At 33.4% G+C, this 26,059-nt stretch overlaps 1 protein-coding gene across 11 annotated transcripts in view; it reads left to right on the top strand.

Moving 5' to 3' along the window:
- NFAT5 (nuclear factor of activated T cells 5) overlaps positions 1-26,059 on the top strand; it is a 118,229-nt gene that overhangs the window by 35,983 nt on the left and 56,187 nt on the right. For 5 of the 11 annotated variants that reach the window (XM_043599539.1, XM_043599536.1, XM_043599538.1 and 2 more), the window contains 2 exons: positions 9,113-9,238; positions 24,058-24,616. In XM_043599539.1, coding sequence (XP_043455474.1) covers positions 9,113-9,238; positions 24,058-24,616 — 685 coding nt within the window. Of the gene's footprint in view, positions 1-9,112; positions 9,239-18,441; positions 18,555-23,545; positions 23,608-24,057; positions 24,617-26,059 lie in introns of those variants that run through there. The other 6 variants (XM_043599544.1, XM_043599547.1, XM_043599543.1 and 3 more) reach the window with 5 other exon arrangements.

A 26,059-nucleotide genomic window follows, 5' to 3' on the forward strand; every position in this document is an offset into this window, starting at 1 on the left:
TCTGATAGTGATAACAAGGAAAATAAGATTTTTGTTTGTTTGGTTTTCCCTCACTGAGACTCTGGGGAACAGAAACAAGAATTAATGTTTTACATTGTTTGGGTAGAATCAGTCATGGTAGATGATTTGCTCATTCATTCATAATATTCATTCATTCATTCTAATTGCATAGACAGGAATGTTGGAGAAAAGATTTATCTTTCAGCAGCTATTCTCCTGTTCAGAAACCAGCTCCATCTAGTCTTGGCTATTGTAATCAAGTCATAACCTAATTGGAATATAATTTCTTCTCTGTAAAAACTGAGGGTTATGCTGAATACTTTCACCAGTTTCTAAAATTCTATGCTTTTTATGTGAATTTTAGGTTAATCTCATAAAAACACATTCATTCCATTCATACCATTCTTGCCTAGCCCTCTTTATATTTATTCTCTCTTTTTTTTTGTACATAACATCTATGTCTTGGTACTGATTCCATTAGTTATTTATGTACTTGCTGTCTACCTCACTGGACTGTAAGCTGTTTGAAAACAGAGACACACGTCACTTTAGTGTCTGCACCTATGCGTACAAAATGGATTACTAGTGACAAAATTAAGTTTTTCTTCTTTTAGAAAATAAACTTTAGGGGCACCTAGGTGGCTAAGTCAGTTAAGTGTCCAATTTCAGCTCAGGTCATGATCTCATGGTTCGAGGGTTTGAGCCCTGCGTTGGGCTCTGTGCTGACAGATCAGAGCCTGGACATGCTTCAGATTCTGTGTCTCCCTCTCTCTCTCTGCTCATCCCCCACTCATACTCTGTCTTTCTCTCTTTCAAAAATAAATAAACATTAAAAAAAATTTTAAAGAAAATTAGCTTTAAAAAAATGTTTACTATATATTTTTGAGAGAGAGTGAGGAGAAGGGGCAGAGAGAGAGGGAGAGAGAAAATCTCTAGGTACCCCTAGAGAATAAACTTCTGAACTACCTTGTTGTAATGCAGGGTCTGTGCAGTTAGAAATAACACTGATGTTAGGAATTCCATCTATTTTATTTACTAGATTATTGTGCCTGGCACATAATTGACACTTCAGTTCTGTGTTTAATAAATATATGAATGAATTGGGGCACCTGAGTGGCTCAGTTGTTTGGGCTTCCAACTTCAGCTCAGGTCATGATCTCATGGTCTTGTGAGTTTGAGCCCCAAGTTGGGCTCTGTGCTCACAGCTCAGAACCTGGAGCCTGCTTTGGATTCTGTGTCTCCCTCTCTCTCTCATGTTCTGGCTCTCTCCCTTTCTCTCTCGAAAATAAATAAACAATAAAAAATTAAAAAATAAATATATAAATGAATGAGCAAATAATCATTTATTAAATGTCTTCAAGTTTAAAAACAATATGGATGGGGGGCGGTGCCTAGGTGGCTTAGTCGGTTAGGCATCTAAGTCTTGGTTTTGGCTCAGGTCATGATCTTACAGTTTGTGGGTTGAGCCCTGAGTCGGGCTCTGTGCTGACAACACACAACAACATCAACAACAACTATGGATAAAATAACATGTTAATTCCACTTATTTCTTTTCAATGATAGATTATTACATACATTGATAAGTGCATGGTTATTTTATCCCTCTTTTTTTTTTTTTTAATGTTTATTTGAGAGAGAGAGAGAGAGAGAGAGCAGGAGAGGGGCAGACAGAGAGGGCGAGAGAAAATCCCAAGCAGGCTCTGTGCTGACAGCAGGGCCCGATCCCAAGAACTGTGAGATCATGACCTGAACTGAAATCAAGAGTTGGACGCTTAACCCACTGAGCCACCCGGGTGCCCCCAAGGACATGGTTACTTTAGTTACAAAAAAGTGACTATAAAATATACGGTTATATAATATAGTTAACGCTTAAGCAGTGGAAGAGATCTGTATTCGTTACTGTTTTCATAAACATCAGCTAAATTTTAAGTATGTATACATTACAATGTATGGCTCTGATAGCACATACTAGGCTGCAGATAATTTCTTTACCTTGCTTGAACTGTGCACCTGGATATCTCTTCTCTCCCTTCCCCTCCCATTAATGCTTTCCTCACCCTGTTTGGGCTCTGAAACCCCATGCTAGAGACCCCTCCTTCCCCTCATCCCCATAGATGACCCTCCTCGCCCAGCTAGGCTTCTGACACCCACCCCCTGGGTCCTTCTCATACTCACATCTTTGACTCTGTCTGAACTCCACAGTTCTTAAAGCTCTATTGAAAAAGTATTCTTATAAGATATTTGAAAATTATAAATAAACCATAAATGTTTTACTCAATAGTTTATGCCATAGATATGACATTGAATGTCTTATTTTTTCTAGGACAGACTTAAGTAATATCTTTTGAAAATAATATAAGTGAATTTAGAATGTAGATAACTAAAATGGTTAGTTGAATAGTATACTCCATTCTATATTTCATAAGTCTTAAGTTATTTTGAAAATAATTGTGAAGTTTTTAGATGAAAAGTAGTACTTACAAGAAAAAAATATGATGTATTAAAATGATTGTGGAATTCAAATTAGTTTTCTTAGGGGCACCTGGGTGGCTCAGTTGGTTAAGCATCCAGCTCTTGGTTTTGGCTCAGTTCATGATCTCACTGTTTTGTAGGTTTAAGCCCACATTGGGCTCTGCGCTGACAATGCAGAGCCTGCTTGGGATATTCTCTCTCTCCCCCTCTCTCTGCCCCTTCCCCACTCATTCTCATTCTCTCTCTCTCTCTCTCTCTCTCTCTCTCTCTCTCTCTCAAAACAAATAAATAAACTGAAAAATTTTAAAAACCCAAAAAACAATAATAAAATATAATCAGGAAGAAGTGATGTGATTAAGTAAATATGTGATAGCAAACTATTAATTGACTTAAACTGAGAGGAGAAAAATTTGTTAAAAAAGAGCATCACCTACTAGTTATTCTTGGACTTCATAATCTTTTAGAAACCAAATATCCAGTAGACCTGCAGCCAGTACATTTTTCCAGTGGACATGCCAAGTATGATGACTGTCAAGCCTGAAGTGTTTTTAACAGAATGAATGCTGTGTCTCTTCAGTGCAGAACTATGTTGGCACATTGGAGGTGCCAGGCATTTTGTTTTAGAATATCTGACATGAAACCATAGCCTTGGGATTTATCAGCTTATTGAGATAGTTAGTAGAGAGATGGAAGAGTGAGGCAATTCTCAAACCATTTGCAAGGACTTTTTGAAAGTTTTTTAACTCTTTCAGGTGCTATAGTAGCTTCATATTTAGAGTGTAAAAAAATAAGTAAAACTCAATTTTTTAAACAATGTACAGATGTTTATAATTACATTTTTCAGTATAATAGTGTTTGCATCTGATATCAAGGAGCATTATTATATATATAATGTATGTATTATTATATATATAATGTATTTATATATATATATATATATATGTAAAATATGTGCGTTATATCGTTAGTTTACTTTTTGTTAAATTTTAAAGCATTCCCAGCAGAAAGTATCCTCCTTTTTGCCACAGATATTTCCATTCATGGCTGCTTGTTTGACAGTTGAACAGAAGCATCTTATTTCCAGAGTCCCCCTTCCCCCCACCTTTTATCATTCATCTGTGCATGGAGTTAAGGTCTGTAGTATTAGTTGTGTACAACTTTTATTTATTTTGTTACTTACCTTAAAGTAAATAGGGTAGTTTTCAGAAAAGTCATAAAGTAAGTGGGCTCTCTGACAAATTTGGCCTTTACTTTCTGATCCAAAAGCAAGGGAACATTACACGCTAGCCATCAGGTCAAGAAGGGTGAGGTTGAGGATACAAATTCCAGAAAAGGAATGATAACTTACAGAGTTCTTTTTAGCAGATCATCTTAGAGCAACTCTCTGAGGCTACATACTGTCCATGCATAATCTTAATTTTTATTGTATTTATTGATTTATTATATATTTTAGCAAAAGAACATCTATGAGCCCACCGTCCAGCCCTACTTATTTCTGTTCATCCTTTGCCTTGTCCTTTCTCCCCATCAAAGGAAACCATCGTTCATCATTCCTTTCTTTTGTTCTATCACATATGCTTTTTATTTTTTACTGTTGCACAATCTTCATATTCTTTATTGGTACAACCTACCTCAGGATTGTTTTGAAATTAAGTTAAGAAATGTATATAATAAGCTTTGCACAGTGCCTGACCCATCCCCAAATGGCACTTGTGTTATTAATGTTCTTTTGTGGAGAGAGGACAAGAAAAGCATGCCTTTTCTCAGCTCTTTCCTATGTTTTATCTTCCTGAACACTTCCAGGGAAAGGTGAGAAAGTATGAGGGTTTGAAGTCTTTTCACCTTTTCACGGGACTGAGCAATTTACAGAATGAAGCAGTAGAGAATGGGATTTGGACTATCCCTGGTTAGGGAACTGAGTTCCCAACTGAGAAAAATAAATAAATAAACTGCACTGTTAAGTTTCCAATTTTTCCCTTCTCTTTCACACTGCTTTGTGCCCTTGGGATAGGATTTCTGTCTACTTTGAGTTTGATGCAGTATAGTGAAACTCCTCATAGCCAGTGTTGAAGAATAAAAGACCGAATTGACCTAGAAAATAATCAGTGACATAAATGGATCAGTTAGAGTTTACTGAATGATCAAGCAAACAAACCCCCCACCCAGCCCATTTTTACACTGTTCACCTTCCCACCCAACATTGGGAAGCCTTGGTTTGTTTTCAATATCTGAAAATAATTTCAGTCTTCCATTTCTTCCTTCCCCCTGATGGCCCTATGATCTGCAATATTGCACCAACTCAAGACAAATTCTTGATCTTCTGAGCTTTTTTTCCAATTTCTGCCTAATTTCCTTTTTTCATCCACTCATGTTAATAATTTCTATTAACAGAGTTATTTATTATATCACATCTGTCCTAATTCTACTACATGGATATTTAAGCAATGCACTTACCTGGGATTTTGGTCAACTAAAATTCATAATGTACCATTAAGTGAGTTGGTTAAACATTACTGCATAATTAGCAGCATTCATAGGAAAAATAGGTAAGACAACAGTCACCTCAAGCCTGGCTGACCAGGGAAAGAGTTCCTTAGACAACAGGGGTACCTGGCTGGCTTAGTTGATAGAACATACTACTCTTGATATCAGCATCATGAGTTCAAGCCCCACATTGGGTGTAGAGCTTACTTAAAATAAAATAAAAAATAACAATAAAAAAAAGAGGGGTGCCTGGGTGGCTCAGGTGGGTAGGCATCCAACTCTTGATTTCTGCACTGGTCATGATCTCACGGTTGCTGAGTTTGAGCCCTGCATCAGGCTCTGTCCTGGCAGCACAGTGCCTGACTGGGATATTCTCTCTCTCTCTCTCTTCTCTCTCTCTCTCTCTCTCTCTCTCTTCTCTCTCTCTCTCTCTCTCTCTCTCTCTCTTTTTCTCTCTCTCTCTCTCTTCTGTCTCTCTCTGCCCCTCCCCTGCTCATGCTCTCTCAAAGTAAAGAAGTAAAACATTTAAGAAAAAAAGTAAAATTATTTCTCAATTAAAAAAAAAAGAGAAAGTGCCTTTAAGTAAAAAGAGCAGTTTTTACCAACTGTTACATTAATCCTAACTAAATTTCACTTTATTCCTTTGGGCAGGTTTTCCGCCTTGCCTGATCTGTGAGGCATTATGACACACAATATATCCCTCTTAAGCCTGTGTCATTCATAAATTTGATATCTTTGCTTAGGCTGTTGATGTAGTAGCCACCTCCCTCCAGGTGAACCTGTACATTTTTGGGTACTTTTGCTTAGAGTCATCTGTTTTATTAAGTCTCCATTTCTTCATCTCGGTCATGAGAACTTGATAATATTTTCTTAAGATATTTTACTGAATTTAGGATAATTATACCTGTAGCATTTTCCTGATCCTCCAAAAGAAGACCCTTAAAAAGCAAATTAGATTAGCATTCAGCTTGGCCTTCATAATTTCACTTTTTACAAATAGAAGTTGTGTGAAGAGATATTTTTATCCATAAGGTTTATTAGGAACAGTGAGAGACATAGCTTGCTCTTATACAGTTTTCACTTGTGCTTGTTCTATTCCTCTTTCTCTTTTTTTTTGAAAATAGCTTTACTGATGAATAATTTACATATCATGAAATTCACCCATTTAGAGTGTACAAGATTCAATAGTGGTTAGGTTTTTTTTTTTTTAATTTTTTAAAAAAATTACTTATTTCTTTTGAGGGAGAGAAAGAGAGAGAGAGAGAGAACCATGCACAGGGGAGGGGCAGACAGAGAAGGAGAGAGAGAATCCCAAGCAGACTCCATGCTGTCAGTGCAGAGCCCACTGTGGGGCTTGAACTCACAAACTGTGAGATCGCTACCTGAGCCGAAACCAAGAGTCAGATGCTTAACTGACTGAGCCACCCAGGTGCCCCACCATAATCCAAATTAAGAACATTTTTACCATCCTAAAAAGAAAACTTGTGACCATTCTCTCTTTCTCTTAAAAAAAAAATATCTAGAAGTGATTTTATTTTGTTTTCTAAGGAAGTCTTTCCTCAGGAAACTGCCTTTCCATCATGGATTTCCTATTCTCTTTCTTCATATTCTGTGTTTGTAAACCTAGAATTTCATTCCTTTCTTATCTAATTTAAAAGATAACACAAGAAAAATAGATGTGACCTCTTAACATGAGGTAGTTAGCACCAACTTAGGGCTATTTTTCATGGATTGTCAAGAATTCTTTCACTGGGCAGTGGATACTGTAAAACTGTAATTTGGATTGAATTTAGGAGCAAATGACAATAGCATTAACAGCATGATTCATAATATTTTAATATTATAAATCTTTTAATATTTTTATGTCTTATGGGAAGCAGATTTAAAAGTAAGGCCATTGTATATGGTTGGGTTGTACATTCATAGCTTGGAGGGAATTTCTTCAAGATAATGGGGTAAAAGAAAAGTTTAAATGAAGATTTAAGTCTTAGGTTGTTTGGAGTAGCAGAGCCAACCCAGTTATGTCTGAAATCATAGCCTGTGATGGTAATGACCGTATTAACTGCTTCTTCCCTTAGGTAGACATGATAAAACTTCTGACTTCTTTAATTTCCAAACACTTGTGTCAGTTAATCAGAAAATACCTTTGTTGAAGGAATGAGTCCATACTTCCCACACCTTCCATTTGTCCTTGCATGTTACTTTGTTTGTTTTGGGGGCTAGGTTGTGGGGAGGGCTAAGATATAGTAAGTTCTGTAATTAGTTACTTTCCTGTGTGTTTTTATTAACATTGCTTTTATACCTCTAATATAGATTCAACTTTATATACTTCTTTGGGAAGGGTAGTGTGTCTCATTCCACACGAGTTTGTTTTGTTTTGATTTATTTTAATAATTAGAGAAGTGGAGAAATAGTTCCAACTAGTGAAGTACTGGTGATGGGGCTATTAGTAGGACAGTTTTTTTTTTTCTTGATGTAAATATATTTTGGTAGATCTTTCTCTTTTCATCTAAATTCTTTTTATTTTCATATTGCTTTTAGTGTGAACAAAAAAACAAAAAAGGACTTGAGTATGCTTCTCTTTTAAGTAACTGTCGTTTTCAACATGGATTTAGAAATAATTGTTTTAAAATCTGTATCTGATGATAGTGCCATTTTTGTTTTACTTAGGTTCTCCCTGCTCTCCTCCCTATGTTATTTGAAAGATACGAATTATTTACTTAAGGCTTTTAGCAGCATTGTAACAAACAGAAAAATTTGAGTCAAGGCATATTATGTTCAGGCAAATACTGAACTTGCCAGATATTTTAAAGATGAAAGTTTCAAGAGTTAGGTAATAGAGTTTTTCAAAAGAAAATTTTCAAGTTGACTCTTTACTATGAACGAAGATAACATTTAATAGTAAATCTTCTAATTTTAGCTTTCCTTCACAACATTCTTCCTGATCCCTATCCACGTCAAAATTAGGGCACATACTTCAAAGATTAATTAATTGGAAGGATCAAAGTATTCATGCATTCAGTGATCACTTAACTGAAAGTATTGTTTGTTATCAAGGATAAAATGTCCGTGGTGCTACCTTTGTTTTTTAATCACTCATGCAAATAAATTAATAATCTTTTTTATTTGTCGGAATTTGGGGTTTCTTGGAATACTAGGCAAGTCTCTTAAGTCCTGTTTCTCAGTTCTTTTGTAAATGGGCATATGATTCTAATTGGTCTTTTGAAATTCCTTCCAACATTGATTCTACTACCTTTACAGGATATTTTGAGACTTATTCGTGCCCAAAACCATACAATAGTAACTATAAAAGAATATATATTTTTAAGTTTTTATTTATTTATTTTGAGAGAGACAGAGAGAGTGTGAGCAGGGGACAGGCAGAGAGAGAGAGAGGGAGAATCCCAAGCAGGCTCCATGCTGTCAGGGCAGAGCCCAACGTGGGGCTCAAACTCATGAAACTATAAAAGAATTTTTTTAATAGTAGATATAAATGTAATTTTATAGACAATGATTATAAAATACATCAAAAAGATATGGATTCTTTAGTCTGGGATATAAAAGTAATCATAGTCTAGTTTAGGCATTTACGGTTTCTGATTTAAGAGTATCCTATTCTTGTGCCTTTCTGGAGTATAAATACAGAATAGAAATGACATTATTTCCTTGAGCTCTGACATTCCTTGTTTAGCTTGTTTGGGGAGGCAAAAATGCATTTTGAGAGTGAATTAAAATATTTGCTAGAAGGTGCTAAGAAGAACAAGACTAGACTAATCGTCTCACTGGTGAAGCCAATTTAAAGCTAATTATGAGTATGCTAAGTTACACTCTTATTACAAAGGAAGATAATGGACCATTTTGGGTTATTTGATATTTCTTATATTTTGTCTAATTTTGTCCAATTCTAAAATTTAATAAGTTTGGAGACCATCTTAAACATAAGGGATAAAGCCAAGAAGAAAACAGGGGACCGAACTAATGGAAAATTCATTCTTCAGTTCAGTAAAATTACATAATAAAAGAAAAATATTTGCTAATCTTTATGACAGTAATTATATGGATTTGTGTGTGTGTTCTCCTTATTAATTAATTTCATGCTCATTTGTTAGGTTATTGACTTATACTCTTTTAAATTTTTTTCTCCTTCCCCCTACAGAATCTGTCTATGATCTTCTCCCAAAGGAGTTACAGTTACCTCCATCTAGAGAAACATCTGTAGCATCAATGAGTCAGACAAGTGGTGGTGAGGCAGGCTCGCCTCCTCCAGCTGTAGTTGCTGCTGGTATGCATTTCATTTTACTTTATTAAAGAAAAGTAGTGTATTATCTGGCCAACATGAACAGTGCTGGCAAAGTCCATATCAAAAAGAGTGTGATTTGAGGGTTTGTTTTAGGAGGTTTTAAAACATATACTTTTAACCTTAAAATATTTCAATATGCATTTCTTGATATAATTCTTAAAATTTCACATTGGCACATCTGTTAGTGCCATTTCCTTCCTAGGAGCTTATCTTCAGCTATGGAAACAAATTTGAAGCTCTTTTGTTGACTGCTCATAAAAAGGTTACATACCAAGCTATGGATAGAAAATTACATTTGAGTCTCTATTTTAAACAATTATTTTTAAAAATTTGCTGAAAGGGAAAAATATTTGATTTTGTGTAACCTGAAAAAGGACTCTAGCACTCAAGTCTCTTTTCTGTTTGTAGCATGTTACTACAACCTTTTCTCTACATTTAAAAACATGTGACTTAAGACTTCTTTTAAATTCAGTTGAAAGTAATGGGAAATTTGAATGTAATTTTTATATAAAGGTATTTTGATATATCAGTGAAAAAATATAGAAAGTAATGTTTGAAATTTATCAAGTTTATTTTTACTCAGCTCTCAAATCATACACTTTATAATTATATAAAATTGGTTCAATTTTTTATTGAATCAGAATAAAAGATTGACAGATAAGGTAATAGAAAAAGTCTTGATTATTGATAAATTAATGAGTGCTTACAATAATACTAGATTGCCCAACTGTAATTCTTTTTTTAGTTGGGTTTTATAGATTGCAAAGTGTATTTGGTTTTTTAAAACAAAGGAAAATATATATATATATTCTCTGAAGTTATATCTATCGTTCTAAATAGAGGTTTCTTATCCAATGATACCTCTCATCTTTTAAAATGGTACTTAACATCCATCGCAGCATTGTTTTCAGTAAATTCATTTCATTTCAAAAAGAATGGTGAAGTGAAAGGTGATTTAAATGAGGATTTGGTACTATAATAGGACTTCATATATTTTTCTTGTATGCATTAACCAGTGTATCATTAACCTTGTGTACCAGTCTTTTCCCTGAGCTGTATATGGCAGTATGCAGCCTTTCTGGCTGAGGGCAGGAAAACTTTAAACATAGCAAGGAAACTTATCAGCCCTGCTCACTGTTCATGTGTTGCCAGACATTTTCTAACAGATTCTGTGGATTTAATTGTGAACTTTTTAACAATCAAATTGGTAAGATGACCTGGTTTTACATTATATGCACTGGGTTCTGGAATATTTTTTTCTGGAATTTAAAATTTTAAATATTGCTTAAAATTGTATCAGATGATAAAATATGAAAAAAGGTTGTAATGAAATATTTCACTTTAAATCCACAAGTAGAAATTGACTAACTGATTTCTTTTATATCTTTTGAGATTGTTTTTTATAGACTTGTTGAATCTATATAGAACTAAAAGTCTGTTTCTTCTGTGCTTTTTAACATCTGTTGACAGTAGATCCAGTTCCTTTTAAAAGCTGAAAAAATGTCAGTTAGGTTTCGAAAAGAACACTTCCTTTTAAATAATGCCAAACTCAGTTTCAAATTGTTATATATAAATATTGAAAGTTCTTGAATTTGAATCACTAATAGAATGTTGATCCTCCCTCCGTCCATATATTTCAGAAAATCCTATCCACATAAATTAAATTGAAAGATATGAGTTGAAAAATCATAAAAATAAGAGAATTAACCGAAGGACATATTCTGAAGTAATAAATTCTTACTAGATTGAGAAGTTATTCACATTATAAAGATGATGAAGAGAGTAAGGGGGTGACATTGGCAGTTGTCATATATTCACATACAGAAAATTTCTGTGGTCTACAACCAAGTCATTTGTAACTTTTTTTTACATAACTTTACTTTAGTAACCAATATAATATTATTCTAGGATTCTGTCTTATTGGTAAAATAGTTTTTGTCATATAACATTATAGGTAAGAGAGTTTATATTACAGAGTAATTATTGTAGGGAAATCAGTTAGTGTATATCATTATAGAGTTGCTTTTTTATTTAACATATTAATATCTTTAGTGACATAACTGTCAAAGAGAAGGATTTGGAGTAAATTACCAGTTACTCAGTGTTTCCTGACCAAAAGACTTGACATCTAGGGAAAGGCACATTAATTTAGACTTCTGTGAGTTTTTTTTTTAAATCTATACATTTGCTGTTTAAATATGAAATGCATAAAAATGATGACTCTTGATGTAGTTAATTCTTCAGAGTTTTGAAGGAGCCGGATTGGCTGCTATCAGGTATGAGGGCCTGGTGGGAACAGACTTCTAGTTCTGCCATAAAGGTTTGTGTTTCACAAGTTCTAAATCAATTTAAATTTTAAAATTTAGAGGCTGGGCATGTAGGTGTTCATGTACTTTTTTTTATTACTTAATTATTAAAAATGTGTTTCTCAGATTCGCCAATCTAGATTTTTTTCCCTTTACATATTACTGAGGGAATGAGTAAAATTGGTGCTGCTAATCCACAATCCAGAATATTGGGTAAAAAAGTATCTCTCAAAATTTTTCTGCTTGTATGCTATTCACACTTTTACATACTCCCATCAGTAAATTCTTTTTATCTGGTAAGTTTCAGAGTTGGGGCTGGGAGAAAGAGATTACTTCTACACCTCCTCTCCTCTCCGTGGGCCAAGTGTCAGAATCTGGGAGGTGTAGTTGAGAGTCGCCAGTCTTCAAATTGTACTCCTCATTTTTTAAAGACCTCTGCTTTTGTCCCACTAGAACGGTAGTTGAGAGTTCAAGGTTCAATATGTGAATGAATAAGTTTTAGAAATACAGACCTTCTGAACATTATTATAAGTTCTTAGTAGTTAAGACGGGCCATTTTCCTAACACAAAAAAAGTTATCCAAATGAATTAATGGCATTTTTGGCAAAATAAGGAGTTGCTCAAGAAATGCAAATTGTGAAAGGATTCTTTTTGTTATTTGGGTTTTTTTGGTGGGGTGGGGGGAATCCTATAGTATAGGTTATAAAGAACTAAAATGCAAGTATTATTTTAGAAAACTAAAACAGTGACACCAGAGTTGAGGGAGTTTTTGCAAAAAGATATGGCAGGCAATTTTCTTAAATAACAGCTTTGTTGATATATAACTCATATACCAATCAAGTATTTTTTTTAACCTACTTACATGTTTATAATTTTTAATCCTTAGATTTACTTAATTAAAATAGGAAGTCTTTCACAGAAGTGAACAATAAACTTTAATCTTCATTTTAAGAAATCAGATTGTTTTCTTTTTCTATCCCAGACTCTTTTTCTTCATTTTGGTATATGGCATTATGTTTATTAGTTTATATCAAAATAAGATTTTGCTAAGGTAACTGTTTAAGGTTTCTTTATAATTTTTATTCTAATCCATGAGATAAACAATAATTAATCAAACCATAGGTTTTATAATTCAGCCAGAGAATCTTAAGAATAATTGGTGATTCTTTTGTTATTTGTTTTTGTAAAGTTGTTACTTTCAGTAATTATATATTAATACTTCTAGAAGTAATACAGTCTCAAGACACTTTTTAGCATGTGTAGGTATACCAGCAGATTAGGCATGTAAATAGAAATGTCTGTTGACTATCTCTACTAGTTAGATGACTACAGGTTTTTAAAAAGGCTGTAATTTTAGTTAATAACTTTACGTGAAGTGATCCATCTAATAAACTTTTCTGTTGGAAGAGAGAGACTTATTAAATAGTGCTTTGAATTTTGTGCTATAGCAGTTAATAAATCACAAGTATCTAACAGGTATTTGCTATACTGAAAGAACCTAATTGAGTGCTATTTATATTAGAGGAGAGGACACGAGAGAGCTAAATGAATGTCCTGTAATCAAAGAAGGACAACCATGTTTCAATTTGTTTCAGACATCTTAATCACCTAATAAAATCATAGAATTTCTAAACCATCGATAACAACAGACTGTATAAAAAAATGAATTAAAGAAACTGTAAGTTACCATTTTTGAGTTCCTACTATGTAAGAGGAATTGTGGTAGATAATTTGCATCATCATCATATCTCAATGCTTCCAGGCACAAGCTACCTCTCTTCTTTCCTGCTGGGATCTAAGTTCTTTTCTTCTTGCTACTGCACTTCAGAGAATTGTGTGCTGTTATTTCACTTAAGGAAACTGTAGTTCCTGGACTAAGCAGTGTGTAGGATATTGAATTGGAAAAGCCATACTCCCCTTTAACTCTGCAAGTTTCAAGATCTACAAAATGGGAATATGCGGGTACCCGGATAGCTCAGTCACTTGAGCATCTGACTCTTGATTTCGGCTCAGATCATGATCCTGGGGTTGTAGGATTGAGCCCCACCTCTGGCTCTGCATGGATTGTGGATCCTGCTTAAGATTCTCTCTCTTTCCCTCCGCCCCTTTCCCCTGCTTGCGCACGCTCACTCTCTCAAATTAAAAAAAAAAAGAAAAAATGGGAATATGATTTCTAGAAGAATATTAAGTTTTAATAAAAGTGAGTCACAACTTATTTACTATGTTAGAAAGTATTTATAGTTATATAATTTGCATTTTCTTGAGTTGAATAAATTTTGAGAGCCAGTTTGTCTTTGATTGCTGTCCTAGGTTAACTAGGTAAACATATTTCAGAGTTTTGGCCATTTATTTAGTATACTATTCCTAAAATTAAACTCAAAACTCATTACCTGGAAAGATGATTCACCTATGTAACCTATATATTGATGTGGTGAGCTAAAGTATGAGTTAATCTTGGTTGTTCCATATGGCCATTTCTACTTTTTCTAGAAAACAGGACCACCTCAGAAGGAAGTCAGATTCTAGTTACAAACATGTTGCAAGTACGTTTAAAAACTCTACTCCTCTTGGGGCACCTGGGTGGCTCAGTTCGTTAAGCGGCCGACTTCAGTTCAGGTCGTGATCTTGCAGTTCGTGGATTCAAACCCTGCATCTGGCTCTGTACTGACAGCAACGTGGAGCTTGCTTTGGATTCTGTATCTCCCGCTCTCTCTGCCCCTCCCTCTGTATCTCTGCCCCTCCCCCACTCCTCTTTTGTCTCTCAAAATTAAACAATTTTTTAAATAAAAAATAAAAACTCTACTCCTTATTCTGTCTTTTTATTGTAATTATATAGTAAATCTAAATGTATACATTTATACATACAGAAATATATATGTATGTGTTTATAGATTTATGTTAACATCTGCGCTATTAAAATGAAAAGCATAAACAAACTTGGGCCATAATGGTTAATTCAGAAACAAGTACTAATTCAAGAGGCTAACTGTATTATGAATTATCGTTGACAAAAAGTACACACAACTTGTTGATTTATTCCTTAAATGTTGTCCGCTTATAATTTTTAGCAACAACTTTATAAATAACTGCGATTTATTCTGTTTCTGTTAGAAAAAGCACATTTTTATATTACCTGAGTCTGTAGATTAGCATTTTAAAACTGCTCAGGGATTTTCAACCTTTCATAGACAAAATACATACATAAAATAGACACCGTTTCTATCTGTATGTATTTTACACAATTTCACATTAACAAAGCAATGCACAGAAGTGGACTTACTTTCTTATATCACCAATAAGATTGATGATATCATAAGTAAAAGGTGTTACCATACTAATTGCCATAAGTAATTGTTTTATAACAATTAGTTGTGTAAATATACGAATAAAGTTATATAAATAGTACTCCAGCTGGGGCAGGAGTGAGGAGAAGGGATTAGGGTAGGATACAACAAGAGATTTCATCTGTTTCTGTTACTTTTCTTCTCTTAAACATAAAATCATATGTAGTAAAATGTTAGCATTTATTAAAATGTGAGCAAAGGAAACATAAGTATTAATTTTAAATAGTTGATATTTTAAAAAACACCATGTAGCAGTTGATTAAAATAAGTCAAAATGAGGTGCCTGGGTGGCTCTGCAGTTCAGCGTCTGATTCTTGGTTTCAGCTCACATCATGATCTCACAGTTCACAGGTTTGAGCCCCGCATTGGGCTCCACACTGACAGTATGGAACATGTTTGGGATTCTTTATCTCTTCCTCTCTCTCTGCCTCTCCCCCACTTACACATTCTCTCTCTCTCTCTCTCTCTCAAAATAAATAAATTTTAAAAAGGTAGAAATTATTTTTTTAAAAGTTTAAAAAAAGTAAGTCAAAATGTCCAATCAACTATGTTTTTAAAAAGTAATAAAGGTGGGGCACCTGGGTGGCTCAGTTGGTTAAGTTTTCGACTCGATTTCAGCTCGGGTCATGATCTCATGGTTCGTGAGTTCAAGCCCCGCACTGGCTCTGTGCTGATTGCCTGAAGCCTGCTTGGGATTCTCTGTCTCCCTCTCTCTGCCCCTGCCCAGCTCTCTCTCATGCATGTGCTCTTCTCTCTGTCAAAATAAATAAATAAACATTTAGAAAGGTAATAAAGGTATGAGCTATATAGGATGCTTGGTGAACTTATTTTTGGCATAAGTGAGGGTACCTTATCTTTCATTCATAAATGCAAGTAGATGTCCATCAGTAGTATTTATTTAGCCCACTGAGGTAAAACTCATTCCCCCATGTCATTCCTTCATGAAAAGGTGTTACTGTCAATTAAATTTAATCAGAAAATAAATGAGAAAGCACCTCAAAGTGCCAGGACTATACAGGCATATTCTAGATATCACTCACACACACATGCACACACACACGTATTATAATATGGATTTTGGAATCTTAAGGATTTAATTTGAATCTCATTACTATCATTTCTATCATATAGACAGAATTTTGTGCAAGTTAAATAAATTTGTAATATTGCCCCTGTGAATAGACATTGATACCAACTTTTTCTTAAGGTTATTAGGAGTATAAATATGTAAAATGCTTAACATTACCTAACAATTAGTGATCATTCAGTAAACATTGACTTTTCTCCCACATGTGTATCATGTGTTCATTTGTTCATTTGTATAATGTGTATCATGTGTTCATTTGTTCATGTGTTCACTTGTTAATAAGGTTTTAAAAAATAGATCTTATTTTTATAGAAATAAGGTTTTTAAACTTATTTTGCTTTTTTCTTTCCATTCTCATCCAGTCTGTGTTTTACCTTATTTTGAATTTTTGCCTGTCAGCCAAGATAGAGCCACTTTTGGGGCATGGTATTTACATTCTGACTTATTCTTTCATGTTGACACTCTCTCAATAGGAGCCCTTGTCTATAAAACAGACATTGATAGAATATGATGAGTCATAGGGAGAACAGACATTTCCCAAAGGGATGTTCTGAAAGGTGACTATTTAAGAGTTCTTCCTCGAATTCTCTTCCTTTTTTTTTTTTTTTTAAGTGAAGTGATACATTTGCATGATTGGGTATCAAAACTGCTGGTAGGGCAATGTATGACTTACCTTCTATTTTTTGCTTAGACACTTTGTTTTGTCTGCAGTTGAACCCAGTATCTACTCTAATACAGACCCAGATGTAAAATCTGATTAATTATATTACAAGATTTTAATGATACAAATACTATTTTCTTTCCCCTTTTTGGTCTCCTAGTCTAAAACAAAGAAATGTGAAGACATTGGACTAGAGTTGGCAGGAGTACCTTTATTATTTAATCTAAATAAAGTGTATTATATGATGAAGCATTGAGGTGACCTTCAAATAGCATCCTTCAGACTTGTTCTTTTTAATTCTTATCTAAATTAATATAGTGATAATCTCTGTTTTTGTCTTAACATTCCCTTTCAAGTAGTAAAATGATTGTCTTTTTTTTTTTCCCCCCTGTACTTTTTGGAGTTTTTGACATTGTGATAAATATAGTTATCAGCTACTCCCTTTTGTGTTTAATCTACTTGAGGTAAAGGATTTGTTCTGGGCTTTAGTCTCTTCATCCAGTATTGACCAGTGATGCTGCCCAATAGTACTGAAATCACTGGATCATAGAAAGCATCTTTCTTTTCCAATAGGAAATGATTTAAAAAAAATTGCAGGGGCGCCTGGTGACTCAGTGACACGTCCAACTCTTGGTTTCAGTTCAGGTTGTGATCTTATGGTTCGTGAGTTCAAGCCCCAGGTTGGGCTCTGCACTGACAGCGAGGAGTCTGCTTGGGGTTCGTTCTCTCTCTCTCTCTCTCTCTCTCTCTCTCTCTCTCTCTCTCTCCACCCCCCCCCCCCACCTCTGCCCCTCCACTGCTTACTTTCTCTCTCTCTTCTCAAAATAAATAAATAAACTTAAAAAAATTTTTTTAATAAAAACAAAAAAACCTCCACCAAATTGCATAATATATACCTAGTACATGTCTTACACCATGCTTAGATATATTTAAAATATTGCTATAAATGTCAGGACACTTATAATTTTTCTAAACATTTTATTTTTCAGGAAACATTCTTTAATAAATATTTTGTGAATATATTAATGTCACTCTGTCAAGGTAAAAATAATTATTTTAGGAGAATTTAGATTAAAAATAGAAAAATTATTGTGTAGTATTAGAACACTGACTGGCAATTTCTTGGCCTGGGGAAGAAAAAGATGGTTTCCAATAAATCAGTAACAAACATTTCAGCTTCAGCAACAGTGCTAATTATTTTTTAAAATAGAGCCTCTAGGATCAAAAATTTATGTAGTTTAAAAGTGAAAATTGGTAACTTTTTTTTTAGGGGTATAAAGAAGTATGTGAAAGTTGGCCTGAGAAATGAAAAGATTCTTTTTCTGCTAAAATACAGATTATGTCTTTCTGCTTGAGTGTGTTGGTCAGAGCATATTCTCTTCTACTCTATAAGAGAATTTGGGTAAAGGCACAGCCTAAAAACATCTGAGAAAGAGAGCATTCTGGCTTATGGATTAGATTGCATTAGTAAACAGGAGAACAAATTGGTGAATATGAGTTAACAAAAATTTTGGATAAGAAATTTTTCCACATGGCATTTATTTGGATGTTGATAATTTAATTTTTTTTAAGTTTGTTTTAAAACATTGCTTATTGTGGCATGTAAACTTATGTTGGGTGGGAAAAGTACAAATGGGAAATTGAAATTGTTAAACATGTAAATTAAATGATCAACCCTACAATTTTTGTTTTTTGCTTTTGCTTTTGGTAAAGTAATCTGGATTGCTTATTTTATATGCTGGGATGCTAGTTGTTTTTTCTATTAATACACTTAACTTGCATTCTAGCTTCGCCATTCAGAGACAGGCATCGTGTGGTGGGTTGTGTGACAGTGTCTGTCAATAGTGAAGACAAATAGTGCCAGAGACACTTAACCCATCCAATCTCACCCAGGGTATAGGTCGGTCTCGTTTTCAGACTTCTTCATAAGTCTTTTTTTCTTTCTTTCTTTCTTCCTTCCTTCCTTTCTTTTTTTGTTTCTAAATAGTGGATTGATACTGATTGAAACTAAAAACTCTTTGTAAAGTTTTAAACTTTACATTAATACTATAAGAAGAAGAAGAAGAAAAGTAGAAAACGAAGGTTGGCATGTAAGGTGTTGACAAAGCAGGTTTGCAGCCACTTTGTGTGTTCTAGATTTTTCAATCCCTTAGCAACATGAATCTTGGCCTTATAATTTTTTCTCTTGATATCTTTCTTCTTTGATCTGAAATTTTGCCGTTGTATCTGGTGACTTTTATCAGGCAAGATGTTTAGATTTGAAGTCTTTGTTACCAGAAAGAAAAATGAAATACTTAAAAAGGATAACTAAGGTTGAACAATAAGTGTTTTAGACCAGAAATATCTGGATTGTTTTTTAAGATTATTTTCTGAACAGTCAGTGGTTTACTCCTTCTCCGTTCCACTATTGGTTCACTTAAGCACACTTGCAAAATTTTATGGCTTTTGTTTTTATGACATTTTTAGGCAGCTCAACTAATTTTGCCTGGATGTTGGAAAGTTATAAAATATATGTGCATATTTAAATGCTAAGGATCACATTTTCATCTTGGAAGCTCAGTTAAATGTCATTTCTGTCACATCTTTTAAATTAGTGAAGGGTATTTGTTTCTTTTAGGGACTTTAAAGAATGTTTCCAATTTCAAAGCTTTCTATAAAAGTGTAGTTAGTTCCATATAAAGTGTCATGTCTTTTTTTATGGTATTTTAAGCACTAAAATGATACAGTAATTAAAATAATTTCTAGTTCACAAATCTAGAACTAATAGTTCTTAATTTCAAAACTTAGTTTAAGCAAGGAATATATAAAATCTACACGAGTTTCTATATGTGGTAGCATTTAAAAGTCCCATTTTCATCTTTCTCATCAAACTAATAATACTTATAAATTCTAGGGTATCTGGGAAGGCATTATCTGCCACTCTTTTTATCCCAGCTACTTTGAATACTCATAGTGAACCTTAATGATTCCATTGGTTCTTAAAAGCATATAAGAATATATAATTTCAGTTCACCATCATTACTGGCATTTGGTCTGGTAATTGGCTCATGCTAATAATAGAATTGTTAGATGTAGACATAGAACACTATGTATGTGATAACTTCACTTACACATTTTAGAATTAATCTATTGTTCTGAGATTGTAAATGCCTTTTAGTAAATATAGAAGTGGGCTTTCCCTTTGGTTTACCATGCTCTCTAGTCACATAAAATGTTATAGAAAAATAAAATTCCCCTAGATTCAAAGATAATTTTTTCATAAAAGAAAAAAAACGAATAATAAAAATTTATTCATGTGTTACTTAGGTAAGAGAATAAGTTTAAGAAAAAAATTTAAAAACTTACAACTTTACGAAGGATTGGTAAGGGATTTAAAGAACAAATAAAATTATAAAGGCGTACAATAGAAATACATTATGACTATTCTGCTTAGTGAGAAAATAAAACCAGTTAATAAAATTTTTTATGTTGGAATTTTTTATTTTTAATATGTAGCAATGAAACATTGTACATTCCTAACAGATAAAAATGGAGACTCAAAACCAAAAAAGAAGGGAGAGGTAATTAGCATATTTTGTTTATAACAACTTAAAAAAGAATATATAGATGAGACAGGATTACATTAGCATTTTAGTTCTACAGAATGTCAATTAAGCTGTTTCTTGACATTTAATGATTTAGTAACTGAAAAGTCTTTGTAGATATTTTAAGTACATTTACAGTATTCCCAGGAATGTTTTTTAGTGCTTTTCTGGGACTGCTTGGAAACGAGAAATTTGTGTTTAGAAATCTAAAGTGTTTTTAATATCACTTATGCATTTTTAATAGATAATATTAAGGATTTTTTATTCTTAGTCAGTTTATGGATTGATACACAAGTAGATAATAGGGCTTATATATAGTTTCACGAAAGAGTTATTAGCACTGGGGCACACGTGGCTGTCTCAGTTGGTGGAGCATGCAACTCTTGATCTCGGGGTTATGAGTTCGAGCCCCACATTGGAGGTAGAGATTACTTAAAAGTAAAATCTTAAAAAAAAAAAAAAAAAAGATAGTTATTAGCACACTCTCTGTAGAAATAGCGAATAGTTACCTCTAAACTCTTAAGTTACTTCTAAACCCTTCCCTGGTATCAGGTAATGCCTTTATAGTAATAATATAAACACTTTGAGTAGTACATCCTTTTTTTTTAAAACCTGATGTGTTTATCATGGGCACATTGGTACATTTGTTGGCCAATATAATTTTAGTATAATTCAACATATGTATCAAATATTGGCTTCCAATTAATTTAATAAAAAAGTTGAATTTTTACAGGTCTTGATCTGAGGGTCATGAGTTCAAGCCGAATTTTGGGCTCCACGCTGGATGTGGAGCCTACTCAAAGAAAAAAAAAGTTGAATTTTTACTACATGCAAAACACTATGTTAGATTATTGGGAGGGTCTAAGAAAGATGTCTATGTTCTCAAGAGGCCCATATTGAGGCCCATATTTCTCCACTTCACCCCTTCATTTGGCAACATTATTACACTTAGGTGATCCCTTGCTAACCAGAATGTAACATCTTTATGTGAAGATTTTATACACCATTATCATGATCATCAAATTAACACTGATATTGTTATAAAGAGTTTTATAGTTTAAAAAAATTGTCTTACTTGTTAGAGTCTTAAAATGAGTAGAATCTTTGTAATTTAGACTCAAACTGAGATAGCTTTAAAAAGTAATACTATTTTTAAATTAGAGAATGCTTACTGCTGTCTTGTGACAGAGTTTATGTTTTCAGTTTCATAGTTCTGTGCTAATGAACTTTTTTATTTAATAAGTATGTCCAGGAAACTGCAGGTAAAACATAAAAATTATATGTTAGGTGCCCAAGGAAAATGTATAGAATATTTTACTTTATGTAGGGTATGAGATCACAGTTTGGCATACCTGTCCCAGAACAGACGTTTATGTATGATTATATCAATTGGGTTTTATAACCATGACTGTTTTGATAAGATTTGCAAGATAAAATCATATATACCTGTAGAGCAATGCTAGGTAATGTCTTGCATATTAAATTCATAAATATCATATGACTTGCTTTTGAGTTCATGATTGCTTTTCACCGGTACTTTCCATCTGTCATGGACAGGGATCCCTGAGATGTTCATATTCTGCATTCTCATGTGCATGATACTTAGATTCAAAGAGGGGTGGTGGCGGGCGGTGGGGGGAAGCTTCGTAGAAATACACGTTCACAGCATTCATGCTGCATGTTTTGTGTGTTCCACTGCAAATACTGCATGCTGCCTACTTTTATTTCTCTGAAGATGAAGAACAGAGGCTTATACACACACACACATTTAGTTTCAATTTTGCCAATAGTTGGAACAGATGGAGGAATGTTATACATAATACCTTTTCTATTTTTTAATGATTTTTATAGTATTTTTCAAAAAAAACAAGAAAAAAAACTTGTTAATTTAAACCCAAAGTGGCTACAAATCAGCTCCTAAACTATCACTGACATTAGCATCTAGATTTTGTAGTTTTTACAAATCTTTTAAAGTATTTATTTACTAAGAAAACATTGCATTAATGCATGATACAAAATTGATAAATTTTCTTTAAATTGGAATGCAGTTTAAAGTGACTGAATTTTCCAATTTCAGCTACTGCATTTGACAAGGATACAAACTGGAAAATGGAACTGGTATCATCTTATTGCTCTAGGTTCTTTGACTTATGGTAGTTGGGAAAAATATTACCATGTGGCATTATGTAGATTACATCATTAATGGCTAATATTAATTACTGTGCTCTTCAGCTTTGACAGCAGTGAAAAATTATGGGTGAATTTAGCGATTTCAAATAATTTAAGTGTTCTGGTACATGTTTTTAAGAATGATCTTTGGCACTTGGCTTTTGATTATCTGAACATTGGCATTCTTAACATTTCACTCTGTACATTGTAATTAATAAGAATGTTGCAATTCCAATAACTGCCCATCACAGTTTTAAGTTTTATCCTACCACTTTAGCACAGTGGCATACTTGGCTATAGATAAAAACTAATTTTAGCTTTAAACATATATTTTAGTTCTCCGTATTAAATTAAATTAAATTAAATGTTATTATGTAGTTTTGTGTGTGTATGATTATCAACCTTTCTATATCTTATACAAGATCAAACGGTATTTCTAAAATTTTAGAACTAAAAACGTCCAACCTTAACGTTATTAGTATGCCTCTGAGGCTGTGCTGTTAAGGGTTAAAGTAGTATTATTTTTCAACAAGCTGTTCTGCCAGTTGCCACCCATTTTGAAAAGGTCTATTTAAATCTTTTTTGCTAGACGTAATAAATAAATGGCTTTTACAAAAAACCTTCCCCAGGACTAGAATTATTTTTGTTTAAACCTCTTTTTTGTTAGACTTCGGTCAATAAAAGTTACTGTTACTCATATTAAGAAATTCCCTAAATGGTTAAAATCAAGCAGGCCCTTTAAAGAGAGGGGTATTGGATAGTGGTAACCAATTGCTGAGTGTGTAATTAAGGATGTTGTAAGAAATATCCATCCAGTAATCAGTCCTTACTCTGCTTTTCATTCTGCCATAAAGGATGGATTTATTTATTTTAGAGATCATGGTTTTGAACTGCCATTTCTAACTTCTGGATACCCTCAGTGGTTAACTTCCTTATTTTCCACAGCCCAGCATATTCCAAATCAAACTTTTCTCACTTTAATTCTAGATTTTACAATTATCATAGTGATGGTACCAGTTCCATTTTGCCTCCAATTCAGTTGATTATATATTTTTTCTATTTATTTCTCATTTTATAATTGATATCTGGAATAATCAGCAGCTCTTTTCTCATTTATTTTCTCATATTTTTATTCCAGGATTTGCCTCTGAAGCAGGGAGTGTCTGCATTAAAAATGACCTGTAGTTCTCTGCTTCATAGGTTAGAAACTTATTTTAATATTTTGTGGCTAAGCACAGTCCCACTTTTCAAATTCTATAATAAATTATTTAATTGGCATTGAATGTGGACCACAAGCTTATATTTCATATTGGGGTTTTCTTTATTATTTTAAATGATTAAAATTCAACAGAATATCCAGCTGAGGCAATAAAAGCTTTATTCTTGCTTTACAGCTTTAAACATTAAATTAGATTTTTTAAAATCTATCAATTCTAACACAAGTAAAATACTGCTATTTGGGCATTTTTTAAAATTGCATTTTTTAGGCTTTGTATTGCTTGAAGCATTTATATTCTAAAACTTAACCAAATTCCAACTATTCATTTTGGGGAAAAACAATCAGTTCACAAATCACATTTTCAATGGGACTGCTAGCCAGCATAGGTGAAAACATGTATAGTGTATTTACTCTTAAATTGTACACCGCAGATGCTTCTTCAGCTCCCTCCTCTTCCTCCATGGGCGGTGCTTGCAGCTCCTTTACCACCTCTTCCAGCCCTACCATTTATTCTACCTCAGTCACCGACAGCAAGGCTATGCAAGTGGAGAGCTGCTCCTCAGCCTTGGGGGTAAGTAACAGAGGGGTAAGTGAAAAGCAGTTAACCAGTAACACAGTTCAGCAGCATCCATCAACACCGAAGAGGCACACAGTCTTGTACATCTCACCACCACCTGAGGACTTGCTGGATAACAGTCGGATGTCCTGCCAGGATGAGGGGTGTGGATTGGAATCAGAGCAGAGCTGCAGTATGTGGATGGAGGATTCCCCCTCCAACTTCAGTAACATGAGCACCAGTTCCTACAATGATAACACTGAGGTACCTCGTAAATCACGAAAACGAAATCCAAAGCAGAGGCCGGGGGTCAAACGACGAGATTGTGAAGAATCTAATATGGATATATTTGATGCCGACAGTGCCAAAGCACCTCACTATGTGCTTTCTCAGCTTACCACGGACAACAAAGGCAACTCAAAAGCAGGAAATGGGTTGGTATTCACATTTTTTAAAGTTTTATCACCATTGTGCAAAACAAGCAAGAAAAATAAATCATTCCCCACTTTTTGTAATTGCTCAGCTTAAGTTTGAATATAAAAGCAAATACTGATTTTATCATTGAAATACATGAAAATTCGAACTTAAAATGACCAAGTTTCGCTAGAGAAAAACATATTAATAGATTTTAGCAATAGGTATCTTATGAGTATGATTAAGTAGTAGAAAATAATCTGTTTTGACGTAATTTTTAAATTTCAAATGGATTCATATTTTAAAAGGATTTAAAAATATTTTTACTCAGACAAATAACTAGCAGTGTAATGGCTGTAGTTAAACAACTTCAAAACATTCAAAAAGGGCTAGTTTGTGTTCTTTCACGTTGTCTCCCCATATGGTTCAACCCATTTCCATGTCTGTAAGGGTTTGACTTTCTCTTTTATCTGATGAAAACAAGAAAAAGCTGCATTGATTCTTGTATTTATTTTAAGCTTTTTCTTTAATACATTCTCCTGACCTTTAAAAAAAGTAAATAGATCACTAATTTTTTTCCCCTGTGATTCTGGGTTTATGTATTGAAAGCATGATAGAACAGGATCATGGTACATATTTGAGTTCTCATTCATCTCTGCCAGTCTACAGCACCCACTATAAATATATTTGTAAATAAATATATTTCCATGGCTATATTATAGAATATTTATTGCTATAGTATAGAATACTATGAGTTATTTTTAACTTTTTAAAATTCTTTTAGTACTTTTATTATATTTAATTGCTAGACTTTTAGTTACATTTTCCTATTGCATTCAATATAATTTTGACCAAATTTAATTCAGTGAATTTTAAGAGATTACTTTTTGGGGAGGCAGATTATGGTCCTTTAGTTGACCCAGAATCTCGTACAATTTCAGGTTGTCACAAAGAGTGATGCAGAAGCTTTTGGTTGGTTTACTACTTGATGACATCATTCTTATCTTTTAAGTTAGTAATCTGGTTGACTATTATAAAGAGTATTCTTAATGTATATTTAACTTGTTCTTAAATGTTCTCTCAGTACATTTTTAAGCAATATCTACCATTTAAGCATAATTATTTTATATTATTTTCTTCTCTACTCTCACTTAAAACCCCTTTGGAGTGATGTAGTTAAATAAAAATAAACATTTAAATGTTTTTTCTTTTTAGGAAGTCCAGATTAAAAAATTATCTAAAAGAAAACAAGACTAACCTTTTCCTAAAATGTTACCATTAGCAGAGCTAATTTCAAAACATACTTGTAGAACTAGTAGCTATAGAATAATGCTCTGAAATGTAGTAGCCAGATTTAAAAGGCTCATGTATATCCGTCATTAAATACGAGCATGCGTTTATTTGGGTTTCAATGCAAAAGGTTTTTTTGTTTTTTTGTTTTTTTAAGTTCCAAAAGAGAGATT

The sequence above is a fragment of the Prionailurus bengalensis genome, chromosome E2 (assembly GCF_016509475.1).
Source record: "Prionailurus bengalensis isolate Pbe53 chromosome E2, Fcat_Pben_1.1_paternal_pri, whole genome shotgun sequence".
Classification (NCBI taxonomy): domain Eukaryota; kingdom Metazoa; phylum Chordata; class Mammalia; order Carnivora; family Felidae; genus Prionailurus; species Prionailurus bengalensis.